Below are 15707 nucleotides of genomic sequence, written 5' to 3' on the forward strand. Positions count from 1 at the left end.
AGACTTGTGCTAGCTCAGCTTGAGCTAGTGCACTAAAAAGAGCTGGTGTTGCAACATCCACATTGCTCTTTTTAGTGCACTACCTCAGGTGGAGCTAGCACAAGTCTGTCTACCTGCACTGGGAATCACACCTCCCAGCTTCAGTGTAGTCATATGCTGTCAGAAACTAAATCTTGTATTATTTATAATCAGTACTCAGGGCCAAGTTGTCTCCTGATCTCCTCTGACAAGTAGTAGCATGTGTGCAGCGCTGTAGCCATATTGGTCCCAGCTAATTAGAGAGACAAGGTGGGTGAGATATCATCTTTTATTGGACCAACTTCTCTTGGTGAGAGAGGCAGGCGTTTGAGCTTATACAAGCTCTTCTTCAGATCAGGACTACTGCAAGCTGGTCCAGTAAAAATTTTTACTTCACCCATCTTGTGTCTCTAATATAATAGCATGAAGACAAACTCTTTAGATTGCTTTCTTCCATCCTTAATTACAGATTATTGTTAGAAGTAACAGAAACAAGGTGAGGAAAAATTACAAAACAAGCTTGTTAGATATTAAAATAAAATACTGTGTGGTAGGTGTTCAAAATGAGAACAAGAAATAAACTATATACATAATAACAAGGAAAATTATTGTCCTTGTTAACAGGAAAAATGCTCTTCAACCCCAAAATGCTGACCATTTTTGTAACTACACCTATCTCTATAAGACTTTGTTAGTTAATAATACCTTGGATCATTAACGTTGAAATGATTTTTCAGCCTTTACCATTGATACTGATTGTTTTGTTTGCACTTCATTCATCTTATCAATGAAAAGACTAGTTTCCCTACTAATTATAGACCTTTTTTCTCTAGTCTCTCACTGGCTGATTCTCAACCACTAACACAACAGTCCAAAATGTGGGTGGAAGACAATGCGGGGAAGCGTAACATCCAAACCAAAAACAATGCATTGACTTTTTTTTTTTTTTTTTTTTTTTTTAAGTAATAGTTTTCTATGGACATAGGTTTTGAAAACCTTTTTTATTTGTTACTATACTTAAAAGGCAGGTAATTTAGACACAACATTAAATCAAGATTCAACTTGGATAAACATGGTTTTCAGCTATTTGGGGTTTTCTTAAACCCACAACTAACAGCTCTTGGCTAGAAAAAGAGTCCTGGATAATCTTAATTATGTACACAATAGTAATATTTATAGTGCTAAAGAGAAACAATAACTTGGCAGAGTTTGATCAATGTAAAATGTGAGCAAGCACAGAACCTTTGATAATTTTTGAGGCACAATTTTTTTTACAAGAGATAACCAAAAACTAACATCACTCTCGATGTTGCAGATAACTATGGACTGGATCCAAAGCCTGTTGAAGTCATTGTGAGTCTTTTTCGTTGAATTCAGTGGGCTTTGAATCAAGCTAGATGAAGATCCAATGTGCTTTAGAAACACTAAAATTTATAAGGCATTGCTTTAGGCTATAGAGCAGTGGTTCTCAACCAGGGGCCTGGGGTCCACTGGGGGGGCCCCGAGCAAGTTTCAGGGGTCTGCCAAGCAGGGCTGGCATTAGACTTGCTGTGGCCCAGGGCAAAAAGCTGAAGCCCCACTGCATGGGGCTGAAGCCTGGGGTTCCAAGCCCCACCACCCAGGGCTGAAGCCGAAGCCTGAGCAACTTAGCTTCACAGGGCCCCCTGTGGCATGGGGCCCTGTCAATTGCCCTGCTTGCTACCCCCAACGCTAGCCCTGGCTTTTGTATGCAGAAAAACATTGTTGTGGCACAGGTGGGCCGTGGGGGCATGTGGGGAGAGGATAGGGGGGCTCAGAAAGTAAAAGGTTGAGAACCCCTGCTATAGAGGAACATACAATAAATTCTAACATACAATAAAAACAATATTAGAATGCACCCTTTTAAATGTAAAAATAAATCCTCTGGGAGGGTACAATTTTACATATTCAGAATTTTCCACTATCCTCCTTGTGCATCTGTTTGATAGAGATCTAACAGAGAAAAGGAAAAACTGAATGTTTTTTAATGTGACTTGAAGATGGTTTTAAACAGCTTGTTTTGGGGGGGAGAGATAGTGACAAATATCTAGTGTGTTAAATGTACTGTTGACTTATTTATTTCTATGTTCTTGTGAGTCATTTAGATAGTAATGTTTATAAAAATTCTGCTCTCAAAATACTGTAGAGATCAGCATTGTTGTATATTTGAATGTTGTGCCGAATTGCTGTAAATACAAGGAGAAAGTGAATGTTGTGGATTCTTTTGATTGTGGAGAAAACTAGGATCCCAAGTTCATTTTAGAAAGGTTTTGCCATGAGGGTAATGGTGAATTAAGGACTAATGCCCCTTCTTTTTGAAAGCGAGTATACTTTAGGGTATTAGAAGGGGGTAGTGTTTCTCGTATTTTATAGTTATGTACGTAGGGAAACTTAGCCATCGCTCTTCACTACTATGACTCTGGCCTGGTCCACACTACCCCCCCACTTCGGACTAAGGTACGCAAATTCAGCTACGTTAATAACGTAGCTGAATTCGAAGTACCTTAGTCCGAACTTACCGCGGGTCCAGACGCTGCAGGCAGGCTCCCCCGTCAATGCCGCGTACTCCTCTCACCGAGCTGGAGTACCGGCGTCGACGGCGAGCACTTCCGGGATCGATCCGGGTTCGATTTATCGCGTCTAGACAAGACGCGATAAATCGATCCCAGAACATCGATTGCCTGCCGTCGGACCCGGAGGTAAGTGTAGACGTACCCTCTGCCTCAAAGGCAGAAGGTTCCTGAAGAATACAATACTTTGACCCATTGTGTTAATTCTGGGACAGAGAAATGCATCTACAAGAGAATTCTCACACATGATTCAGAACAAGAAGTGAGACATTGCCTGTTACAAACAATGACCACAAATACCATAACACAGTGCACTACTGTTATTTTACAGCACCCTAAAAGTGTTGGGTGTCTTACTTACTAGAAGAAAAGAGTCCTGTCCTGAAAAGCTTACAATCTAATTTCAGAAATGACACTACAAAGAGGAATAACAAAACAGTAAGAGGAGGATGGTTGAGGAACGAAAGAAGTAACAGCGACAAGAGTATAGTTACTTACACAAGCACACATTGTCATGGTAGAACAATGTATCTGAAATTACCCTAATCAGTCAGAATCCCTTATATTACCCCAAATTATCCTCACATGTACTGAGGACAGTTCTTTACCACCTTTATCAGAAGGCCTCCATCTTTGAGTAACCATTGTTGTCAGGCTCTTGAGCGGTTGTTTAAGGCAGGTTTCACTGTAATATACTTTCTTTTTCTCTTTTTTTCTTTGTTGTATTTGATGGGCCAGATACTAGTCGAGAATACTAGGTATACGTTTAATATCTTTCCATGAAAGTCTTTTATTCCATATAAAATAGAGAGGATGGATTGTCTTGTGATTAAAACATAGGACTGTGTGACTCAGATTGTTCCTCAGACTTCCTGTCTGACCAGGGCAAAGACCTTTAATCTCTGTGCCTCAAATCCCACCTGTAAAATGGGAATAATAATAATACCTACCTCAGAAGGTGTGTGGCTAAATTCATTTATATATACAGTATGCTCAGATACTCAGAAAAGCCTCTTAAATAGAGCTGGGTAGAAATCTTATGTTCTGTGCAATGGGAAATTCTGACACTTCTAAATTTCCTTTCATCCCAAATCAGAACAAAAAGTCAAAATTTTGAAATTTCTTATGGAACAAAATTTCCATAAAATTCAATTTCACACACTCTTCTCTCCCTTTCCCCCCTTGTTATTTAGTTATCACTGTGACTGTTACAGACTTTCATTTTGTATCTTGCTTACATCTGTGGTCACAGCTGATATGCAGGCTTCTTTGAGCTTCCTCCAGAGCAGTGATGACTAGTGTATAACACTTCAAGCCTAAATGACCATCAGCAAAATAGTGAAACTAGCTATACACAAAGACTGTCAAAATACTGACAAAAAGTTTTTCCTAATTACTTTCATTTATAGTAATCTTAGCTGTTGCTTATAACTATAGTTCAGACCAGGGATTGGCAACCTTTGGCCCGCGGCTCGCCAGGGTAAGCACCCTGGCGGGCCAGGCTGGTTTGTTTACCTGCCGCGTCCGCAGGTTCGGCTAATTGCAGCTCCCACTGGCCGCGGTCCGCCATCCCAGGCCAATGGGGGCTGCGGGAAGCGGCGGCCAGCACATCCCTTGGCCTGCGCCGCTTCCCGCAGCCCCCATTGTCCTGGGACGGCGAACTGCGGCGAAACTGCGGACGCGGTAGGTAAACAAACCGGCCCGCCAGGGTCCTTACCCTGGCAGGCCGCGTGCCAAAGGTTGCTGATCCCTGGTTCAGACTTAGGTAAATGTTTAATTTTTCAAGTTTATGGTATCTCCTTAAAATATTCTAATAGTGATTTCCTTTCTCTAACTACTATGATCTTATAATATGGTTCAACACTGTCCTTCACCTAGGGGGGGGAAAAACGCTGCCTCTACATGTTTTTTAAATGTGTCTTTGAAATCGAGGTTGTTTAGATGCATGTATAAAGAACAAATTGTGTCAGTCCTCAGCAGACTTGGGAGATGCAAATAATTTAGTAGTTCATATAATAAAATCCATGTTTTGTGATACAGGTATCTGTTTGAGATTTCTGTTTGACCAGTAACCTGACTGACTGACCAAATCCACTTAAGGGTTTTGCATGGTGACCTCTGGTAATCTCTCTTAGGATCAGATTTCTTTAATATAACATTGCTACCCTTTCTTTCTTTGAAGAGAGAGAGAATTTAAAACCCAAAGGAGAAGATATGCAACCTATTCCTGAACTAATTGTTTTTGTACTATCCCTGTGTGTTTTCCCTGTATTAGATGTTGCTATTTATTGTTTTGTTTCTCCTTTTAGTGTTTGACTACAGCTACAGAGATTACATTCTGTCCTGGTATGGGCACCTCAGCAAAGATGAAGGACAGCTATACCACCTGCTATCTGAAGATTTCTGGGAAATCGCCAAGCAGCTGCGACAGAGGCTGAGTCACATTGATGTAGTGAAAGTTGTCTGCAGCGATGTAGTGAAAACTTTACTCACACACTTCTGTGACCTTAAAGCAGCCAATGCCAGGTAAAACAAACATGAATGTTTATCCCCTGTCCTCCCAGTATTTTAGTAGAGTTTTCTGCTTGTCACTTTCTTTCCTTTTGGATGAACTGCCTTGAGGCAATAAAGAGCTTACAATTGAGAGAGAGAAACAGTAAAGACAGGCAACATATAAGTAAGATATATAGTCTTTACTGTTGATTGTGAGACACCTGCTACGCTTTTGGGCACTTGGGGGAAAGGAAACATTCATGTTTCTTTTTCAACTAGGTCAACTTCATCACTCTGTTTATACTCCTGTTCTTTGGTCACCATGCAGGAAGGTATGTGAGTAATCTCTGAGGGTGCCATGAGACTAGCAGGATTTGGAAATGATGACAAAAAGCCATGTACATTCTTTCCAGAAAAGTGCAAGTGTTAATTCCATAATCTTTTTTCCCCCTCTCTCTCTCCTCTGGTATCAGGAAGCAAAGCCCCATGGTTCCTCTCTATCAAAAGTCTCTCTTAGTCAAGTTGTTGGGCCAGGTTTTTCTCCTATTACGAGTCTTTTCTTTGAGAGAGCTCTCTTTATACGCACTGGGGACTATAAGGTATTCTCCTCTTAATACCATGATTGCACTCAATCTGATACTTGAAAATGGCTAGCTGTACTTTTACCTGGCCATATGCATATACATTCCTTGATCTGAGTGTACAATATAAACTTGCAAATTAGGCACATTTGTGCCTGTCTACTTCAGAAAATTGCTTTTAAAATTACTCTGATTGAAATATTCTTTGGCTCGTGTGATGAGACTTTGTACCTTCAGGTTGTTTTGCTCACAGTGATATCCATTTGTGCTCTTTGCCCACAATGACGTCCACAGGTCTGTTTCTGATATTGCTCCAGAGAAAAGACTTCTTTCTCTGTGCCCATGACCAGTCTATATATTACCACTTTCCCTGTCTTCCTGAGCAGACAGTCTTAGTGTTTTACTGGCAGGTGTCAGCCTGAATTTTCCCCAGTACATAACAAGCAAAGCCAAAGAGAGATTTACTGGTGGTCACTGTTGCAGGGTTAAAAAAAAGAAAATAAACAGGTGATCTTTATGTACCTGCAGTGGGGTATATATAAAATTCTCTCAGTTGGCCTTTAATTTCAGTTCCAGAATATTTGCATGTTACTTGTTTCTCAATAATGGTCGATGTCTCTTGGCTTTCTGACACTCGTGGCTGTGTTCTCTGAGTGTGCTACTGTAGTTTGTCACTCTGACTTTTGAGCACAATGTGAGCTCTGTCTAGAAGAAAAGTTAGATATCAACTATCTTTCCTTTTAGTCCAGTTAAAAAGAAGTTGGAGACTTTTTCGTTACTATTTTTTAGTTATCACAATACTCAAGTCTTGATTAACAAAAGGCCTCCAATTTGAAATTGGGGAAATATTCAAAACTGTAGTTTCCTCCTTTCTGGTGCTATAAAATTCTGACTTTTTTTGCTTTGGATGCTTTATTTCCTGTTTATAATTATGTCCATTTCAACTGGATCTTTGTTTTTGGGTTAGGTCATGGCATTTTTGCTCTCACTATACTCACTTAGAGTGCCGGTAATAACTAATCCTTTGCTTATTTTCCATTTACTTTTTTTGCTTTGAGTTGATCATGCATCTTTGAGAACACCTGTGAAGATTGGGACACATTAACATGCAAATGAAAAGGTTACCCCAGAAATCCATCTGCGCAATGATAATCACATTTCTTAATTTACAGATCAGTATTCCATGCAGATTTAAAAATTCCTAAATGCAGATAACAAAAAGATTAAAACTGGATAGGTTGATTACTCTTGCCACAATATAAGATCCTGATACTGGTTCTTAGAAGGTCCTTTTTGGTTTTAGGAGCATTCTGAGTTTTTTGTATTAAGTTAATTGTCCAGGACTGTTGTGACTACTGTGAATCTCTCATACTCAGTGGGTCCCATAACTTGGGGATTCTGAATTATTTCACTTCTCGATCTGAAGCTTGAGCACCACAAAAATCTTTCCAGCTCACAGAGACATTGATTTTAAAAAAGCAACACCAAAATTGGGAACAAACTGTGTTACAGAATTTTGAATCGATATCTCTAATTGATATAGTATGGCTCAGAGTCTAAATTTTGAAAAGTATGGTAAGTTTAGACTGAAACTTGGATGTTTTGTCTTTGTGTCTGTGATACAAGCCCGTTAATTTGGGTGAGTGAAATCATGGAATCATTTCCTGTTGTGATACTCACACAAATGCCTCCCGTGCATTGTAGTGGCTCCATGTAATTTTGTTACATATTATGATAGCAAAGAGAGTTTCATCCTTTGGTCAAGTTCAGTAAGTGACCTAGAGAATTTTAAATACATCTTGTTCCATTTTTAGAGAGGATGTTATCCATGTATCTGTGCTTAGGGGCTCCCTTACTCTGTGTGACAAGGCTGGTAAGGGTAGGAAGTGTTCTCACCTCCATGAGGCTAAAGACATTAATCTCTTCTATGTGAAGTTCATAGGGTTTTGCCACCCACTTCACTCCAGGTCACCTTTTAAACTCATCCCTTTCCACCTGCCTTGGCTAATAAAAGAAACAAGGATGGCTAATTCTTCCAGTCCCATATGGAGCCTTCTGAGATGCTACAGTGCGGGTAAAGGGGTAGAAAGAGCAATACAAGTTCTTCCCTTTCACATGACTCACCCAGAGAGTGATATTGGTCCAGCAGGAACTGGAAAAGATTCTGTCACTCTTAATTTCCCCTGTAAAATTTTTTCAGTTTATTTGGCTGTTAATGTTCTCTCAGAGTATGAAAGGGGTTAGATAGTTTGATCGTGGTAGTTCTTGGTCATGTGCATGTAGTTAACTGATTTCCACATTTGAGATTTTGCCCAAGGCATATTGGCTGGGGCCTTAGTGATTTTTTTCTCTTTCTCTGAAGCACTGAGCATGAAGTGCCTATTACAGGATGAGGTGAGCGTGTTCTTCATGATGGATTTCCTGTAACTGCAGGGGATGGGAATTGGTGAACCGCAATTCTTCTTGTGTTCTGCTTGTTTTTGTGTGATTGTTCCCTTAATGTCTCATCCAAATGGCTGGTTTTGGCTTCAGTAAAGCATAGAAAAGCTGAATGCTAGCCACACTATTTTATTATCTTAGATGGATCGTGAGCTGAAAAGGGTGGTGAATAAATCACTGGAAATTTTCCTAATGGATCTGTTGGAGACACCATCTGTCATGGCAGCATACTCTAAGTTCTGGCTATGTTAGAGAACAAAAAGCACTCTAATGCCTGGAATTCATTCTCTCTGTGTCTCATAATATAAAATACTTGTTTAATTTCAAAGGCAGAAAGGAAAAATGCCTTTAGATTAAATTACACAGTCTGAGATTGTAGGAGTTTGGCAGAATAAGGCCAGATTCTAAATTACTGTGGGTGTGGAGATAGTTACCCCTCACCCACTCTTGGACCTAATGAGAGCAGTGCCTGTTGAACAGGTGTAAAGGCACTGTTAGTGTGACCGGAGGGAGTCTGCATTGTGGGCTTCTTATATTGTCTCCAGGCTGTGAGTAAACAGCAGACTTATTCTTACATAAAACTATAGATTAAAAGTGATGAATCTTGATTTAAGAGTAAAACATTTCCCCCCCAAATAGGAATAGAGCGCGCCGCGACGGGCTGCTTTTTGGTAAAACAGTGTTGCAGATTTTTGCCATTAGATTCACAAGGCCAGTCATGACTTAGTGACATTGATCCCTTGAGGCTGCTGAGCATGGGGTTTTAGGGCAGTGTCTAGCTCTTAGCAAACTTAAAGGGAAAACTGTCTTGTGCATATTGCTGTCTCTTCCTGGAAACAAACAACACAGGAATTACATCAAGTTCTCATTACAAAGCTATTGGTTAGGTTTTTTTCAGTAGTAATATATAGGTTGGTTCTCAATTGTCTTGGCTCTGTGTGTTTGTATATTACATATAATGTGTGTCATTATGCTTGCTATATTTATTACAGTGTATAGTGTAAAGTAATATTCAGTGTAAAATAGAAAGCATTGTTACCATGAAGTCAGCAGGAGCTGATACAAAGAGAACTTGAGAACTAGATTGAACAAAGCCCCAAACACATCCAACTTTAAGGATAGCTGGAGTACAGCTCCCAATGTTTCCTTTTTCTTTTATAATTCCATTTATCTCTCACAGTTTAATAATGTCAAGAACTGCTTATCATACTGACCCTCTGAAAACTAATATCAAGTAGATTAACGTGAATTTGAGAGGTTGTTGCAATGAGAGCAGATATTTGGAAAGGATGATAAAAAAAAAGGTACAAAATAGTCTTTGAATAAGTATATTATCAAAGTACCTCTTGGCTAGTGCCAGTCTCTGAAGTGTTGGGCTTCTGTGAATGAAGCCTTTGCAAGAAGAATTCATGAAGTTCTAATTTTCTATTATTTGTAATACAGTAGACCTAGAGGCTTCAATCAGGATCAGGGTCTCATTGTGCTTGGTCCTCTACTAGCATAGCGTTTTTAATCCACTTCATACCATCTTTGATAACAGACCCAAAGTCCCTTGTAGAGTTCTCAATCTTGCAAGACCAATGCATAAGCTAATAACTACACTGTGAAACACATTCAAACACATTTGATTAGTATGTCTTTGTTGAAACAACACATGCTGTTAAAGAGGTTCAAGACACTAGATGATGTGTCTTGATTAAATGAGTGCTATGAATATTTTGGGATTGACTTTCTTCTGACTGTGGATATGTTTTTCATTGTCTTTTAAAGCAGGCAGTTTATTTTTTGTCTTTACTGTGATGCTTTCATATACAAGTCTAAATCAACTTATTTCATTTCTTAGAAGTTTCAAACAGATCAAGCAATTTTAATTCTGCTACACTGTCAAGAAGTTTAGAGATCTCAGGGAGATACAGGTAAAGAGATGCAGGCTGCATGTTGCCCCTGGTAGTTCCCAGGGCTGCTTTGTTGTAAATGTGTGCAGAGTACAGAATGTGCTATGGAAATCTTTTATGATTTGTTGCATGCACACTTGAGCTCACCCTTTCACTGTCAAGATGATTAAGAACTAAATATAATTTTGTGGGACTTTTTCTGAAAAACTGTAATTAAAGAAATAGGTAGACCAAAAGGAATGATTTTCCAGATTTCCGTGGAAAAGGCCATTACTGATTTCTGTGGAAACTTTCTTACAGCCTCCACTTCCCATGCAAATAAACAAAACACTGTCTTATCTTTAAACTTGTCTCACACTGTAGCAGGCTTTCTGATCTTCACAGTGTAATTTTCCCAGTCAGCCCCTACAGAATAGATATGCGGTTCTCAGAAGTTTTCAAGCTTTTTTCAACCACCCTGAGGGCTAGCAACACACATATATAAAATGTGGGTGTATATATTTTAATGAAAATGGATTTTCACATAATCAAATGTCAGGAGTTGGGGCTTAAAGACAAACACCTAGTATTGCAAGACTCGTGATAAAATAGTGAGAGTTGGCAATACTGGAACCAGTGTCAGGAGGTCATGACCACCGTGCCCTTGCCATATTGCTGTATAGGAGGGAGATCCTGATTAGATTCTGGCTAAATGGGAGTGGGGTGGGTCACAAACCTAGTCAAATGACTCTCTTGGGCACTCACCAGTCTGCTGTGAGGAAGCCATCCACTGGATTCCGTGAACTTTAAGCCTCCGAAGTCTGAACAGAGGTCAGGAGCTTGTCTCTAGGCATAGTCATGGGGTGAAAATCCTCTATCTAGCACCCTCTCCTGAGAGCTTAGACTGTGCAGTCCAACTGCCAAGCCCCTAGAATTAGTGCTGACCACTCAGACTTCCCTGTAGCTTAAAGAAACCTTCTTGCAGAACTCCAGCCATATGGATGCTCTGGTGTCACAGATTAACTCCTTAGGGGCATGTGATAGGTGTAACCCATGACCAATAGTTGCAAGCTCATGAACTCAGTCTTTGCACAGGATTTGAAAACACTATTGCTCTGTACTTGATACACAGATCTATTAAAAACAAACAAACAAACATCCTCCATGCATTTCCCTGCCTTAGTTTCCTCACCACTCCAAAGCATTCTTTGGGCAGGGGTCAGAGTCCTCTGGGCATCCAAGTTTCTTCTCCTGCGGTGCATGGCTTGTCTTCTCAGCCATGCAGTCCCTCTCTCCCTAGATCGGGGTGGACAAACTTTCTGCCTGAGGGCCACTTCGGGTTCCCAAACTGTATGGAGGACCGGGTAGGGAAGGCTGTACCTCCCCAAACAGCCTGGCCCCTGCCCCCTATCTGCCCCCTCAGAACCCCCGACCCATCCAACACCCCCCCCCCCGCCCTGCTCCCTGTCTCCTGACTGCTCCGATCCCTATCCACACCCCCGCCCCCTGACAGGCCCCCCGGGACTCCCACGCCTATCCAACTGCTCCCTGTCCCCTGACTGCCCCCTGAGACTCCCTGCCCCTTATCCAACCCACCCTCTGCCCCCTTACCATTCCGCTCAGAGCCCCACCGGAGCCAGCCACGCCACCACGCTGCCCGGCAGGAGCTCGCAGCCCTGCCGCCCAGAGCACACGGTGAGCTGAGGTTGTGGGGAAGGGAGGACAGCAGGGGAGGGGCTGGGGGCTAGCCTCCCCTGCCGAGATCTCAAGGGCCGGCAGGACGGTCCAGCAGGCCAGATGTGGCCCGCGGACTGTAGTTTGCCCACCTCTGCCCTAGATCATCTTGTTTCTCTGGCCTGGGTTGGTCTCACAGCTAACCTGGGTGCCCCTTGCTACAAAAGGATGCCTGTACCTTCACATCTCCTGCCCCAGACTTCCTGTATGGCTCTGTGGGCATGTCTACACAGCAAAGAAAAACCTGCGACTGGCTGTGCTAGCCAACTGGGGCTCGTAGGGCTCAGGCTGTAGAGCTGTTTCATTTCTGTGTAGACTTCTGGGGTCTGGCTGGAGCCTGGGCTCTAGGACCCTCTGGAGTGGGAGGATCCCATAGCTCCAGAGCCCAGAAGTCTGCAAACAGCAATGAAACAGCCCCTCAGCCCAAGCCCCGTGAGCCTGAGTTGGCTGGCATGGGCCAGCACAGGCTTTTCTTTGCTGTGTAGACATACCCCTTTCCTGATCCATGGAGCCTTTGTAGTTTTTTTAAAGGCTAGCTAGTATCAGTACCTTGATGTCTGTCTTTGTTCTGCATTTGGGGATTTTCCGCTCTCTCCTCTTTACCAGCTCCCTTCAGAGAGGTAGGAAAAAATGGTTCTTGTAGGCTTGAGCTAACCTATTTTCCCAAGGTGCTTCCATCTGAATAGGCGACCATTGAATTCTAACGACCTGCCATTGTACCTGGTATGAGAGAGACATGACAGCCATTATCAGCAAAGGTGGAATTCACATATATAGAGAGGTATGCAGTGATACAGTAGTTTTCATAGTAACAACTTCATAATATCAACCAGAATAAAATTGTGCAGATAGATTCCCCAAAGTGTCACAGAGTTCCAGTATGGAAAAGGTTGAGAACCCTTGTGGCAGATAATGGTCCAGTATTAGAGGATTGTGGTAGATGTTACATTGCTAAAATGCCAGTGTTGTTAGTTTTGGGTTTACAATTATTCATTCATAATTGGGAAAGAAAATTGTAATAGCTCCCTGCAGAAGTGGTTTTTAACCTTTTAACAGCCAAGAACACCTGTGGTAAGGTTGCTGAGCGTCCCCATCTACACACATCAAAAGAGATTCTGCAGTTATGCGTAGTCATCTTTTTTCTTAAAAGCTTTTTGTTAAATTTTTTTAACGTAATGTTTTCCCCATTCCAATCCTCTTAAGGAATGGGTGAACGGGTGGATTTGTAGCATCAGGAGTAAGGTCATTGTGGTGGTTGATGACAGGCATTTGAATACAGATTCAGTATTCACACTGAATAGATGAGTGCACCCTTAGACTGAGTATCACTTGCCACTATTGCGAGTAAAACTTTAAAAACTATTTCATTTGGGTCCAGAAATGACGAACCAATTGGAATAGGTTTGTTTTTGTTTTTTTAAATTGTTTTGCCTACCCATGCTTACTAATCTTTCCTCCAAAGGTTATATTTACTAATATTTCACTTATTTTGGGATAGCCAAAGAAAAGTCCCTTGCTTTCCTAAGCAATTGCACTGTTACTTATCTGCACAGAATTGAATGCATGTTTGAAGAACTTGTAAGATGGAACTATGTCTGAAATGAAATTAAGGAATGATTAATGTTGGTTTCATTTCACAAGTAAAAAGTAGTAATCTGTAATGCGTGCTGTGCAATCCACAAATGTTACAAATACTGTCTGTATGAAATCACTTTTAAGTCAAATGCATCTTGATATACCAGTATATGTCACTGTCACTAAAATCCTAATTGTTGGCAAAGACACAAATGAGTTAAATTGCCACTTGTCACTGTTTGTGTGATTTGAAGCTTATGAAATAATGTGTTGGATTAAAAGGCTTATGTGGTACCTATTTTGGGAACTACTCACTACTGTTTTCAGAATTTATGGATAATCAGCTGAGTTTTCAAAAACTTTGTGCATAAATCATAGAATCATAGAAGATTAGGGTTGGAAGAGACCTCAGAAGGTCATCTAGTCCAACCCCCTGCTCAGAGCAGGACCAACACCAACTAAATCATCCCAGCCAAGGCTTTGTCAAGCCAGGCCTTAAAAACCTCTAAAGATGGAGATTCCACCACCTCCCTGGGTAACCCATTCCAGTGTTTCACCACCCTCCTAGTGAAATAGTGTTTCCTAATATCCAAGCTAGACCTTCCCCACAGCAACTTGAGACCATTGCTCCTTGTTCTGTCATCTGCCACCACTGAGAACAGCCGAGCTCCATCCTCTCTGGAACCCCCTTTCAGGTAGTTGAAGGCTGCTATCAAATTCCCCCTCACTCTTCTCTTCTGCAGACTAAATAAGCCCAGTTCCCTCAGCCTCTCCTCGTAAGTCATGTGCCCCCTGATCATTTTCGTTGCCCTCTGCTGGACTTTCTCCAGTTTGTCCACATCCTTTCTGTAGTGGGGGGCCCCAAACTGGACACAGTACTCCAGATATGTCCTCACCAGTGTCGAATAGAGGGGAATAACCACTTCCCTCGATCTGCTGGCAATGCTCCTACTAATGCTGAACAATATGCCGTTAGCCTTCTTAGCAACTAGGGCACACTGCTGACTCATATCCAGCTTCTCATCCACTGTAATCCTCAGGTTCTTTTCTGCAGAACTGCTGCTTAGCCAGTCGGTTCCCAACCTGTAGCGGTGCATGGGATTCTTCTGTCCTAAGTGCAGGACTCTGCACTTGTCTTGTTGAACCTCATCAGATTTCTTTTGGCTCAATCCTCCAATTTGTCTAGGTCACTCTGGATCCTATCTACCTCTCCCCCCAGCTTAGTGTCATCCGTGAATTTTTGCTGAGGGTGCAATCCATCCCACCATCCAGATCATTAATGAAAATGTTGAAAAAAAGTCACTTGATACTGGCTGCCAACTAGACTTTGAGCCGTTGATCACTATCTGTTGAGCCCGACAATCTAGCCAGCTTTCTATCCACCTTATAGTCCAGTCATCCAATCCATACTTTAACTTGCTGGCAAGAATACTGTGGGAAACTGTATCAAAAGCTTTGCTAAAGTCAAGATCTATCATGTCCACTGCTTTCCCCTCATCCACAGAGCCAGTTATCTCCTCATAGAAGGCAATCAGGTTGGTCAGACATGACTTGGCCTTGGTGAATCCATGTTGACTGTTCCTGATTGCCTTCCTCTTCTCCAAGTGGTTCAAAATGGTTTCCTTGAGGACCCGCTCCATGATTTTTCCAGGGACTGAGGTGAGGCTGACTGGCCTGTAGTTCCCTGGGTTCTCCTTCTTCCCTTTTTTAAAGATGGGCACTATATTCGCCTTTTTCCAGTTGTCCAGGACCTCCCCCGATTGCCACGAGTTTTCAAAGATAATGGCGAATAGCTCTTCAATCATATCAGCCAATTCCCTCAGCACCCTCGGATGCATTAGGTCTGGACCCATGGACTTGTGCATGTCCAGCTTTTCTAAATAGTCCTTAACCTGTTCTTTCACCACTGAGGGCTGCTCACCTCCTCCCCATACTGTGTTGTCCAGGACAGCAGTGTGGGAGCTGACCTTATTTGGGAAGACCGAGGCAAAAAAAGCATTGAGTACGTCAGCTTTTTCCACATCATCTGTTGCTAGGTTGCCTCCCCCATTCATTAAGGGTCCCACACTTTCCCTGACCTTTCTTGTTGCTAACATATCTGTAGAAACCCTTCTTGTTATCCTTCACATCCCTTGCTAGCTGCAACTCCAGTTGTGTTTTGGCCTTCCTGATTACACCCCTGCATGAATGAGCAATATTTTTATATTCCTCCCTAGTCATCTGACCAAGTTTCCACTTCTTGTAAGCTTCCTTTTTGTGTTTAAGCTCACCGAAGATTTCACTGTTAAGTCAAGCTGGTCGCCTGCCATATTTGCTATTCTTTCTGCACATCGGGTTGGTTTGTTCCTGCGCCCTCAATAAGGCTTCTTTAAAATACAGCCAGCTTTCCTGGACTCCTTTCCCCC

At 41.9% G+C, this 15707-nt stretch overlaps 1 protein-coding gene across 1 annotated transcript in view; it reads left to right on the forward strand.

The window, feature by feature from the left end:
• SNX25 (sorting nexin 25) overlaps positions 1-15707 on the forward strand; it is a 172213-nt gene that overhangs the window by 34000 nt on the left and 122506 nt on the right. The window contains exon 3 of the mRNA XM_065405159.1: positions 4916-5132. Coding sequence (XP_065261231.1) covers positions 4916-5132 — 217 coding nt within the window. The remainder of the gene's footprint in view (positions 1-4915; positions 5133-15707) is intronic.

This window comes from Emys orbicularis, chromosome 5 (genome assembly GCF_028017835.1).
Source record: "Emys orbicularis isolate rEmyOrb1 chromosome 5, rEmyOrb1.hap1, whole genome shotgun sequence".
NCBI lineage: Eukaryota > Metazoa > Chordata > Testudines > Emydidae > Emys > Emys orbicularis.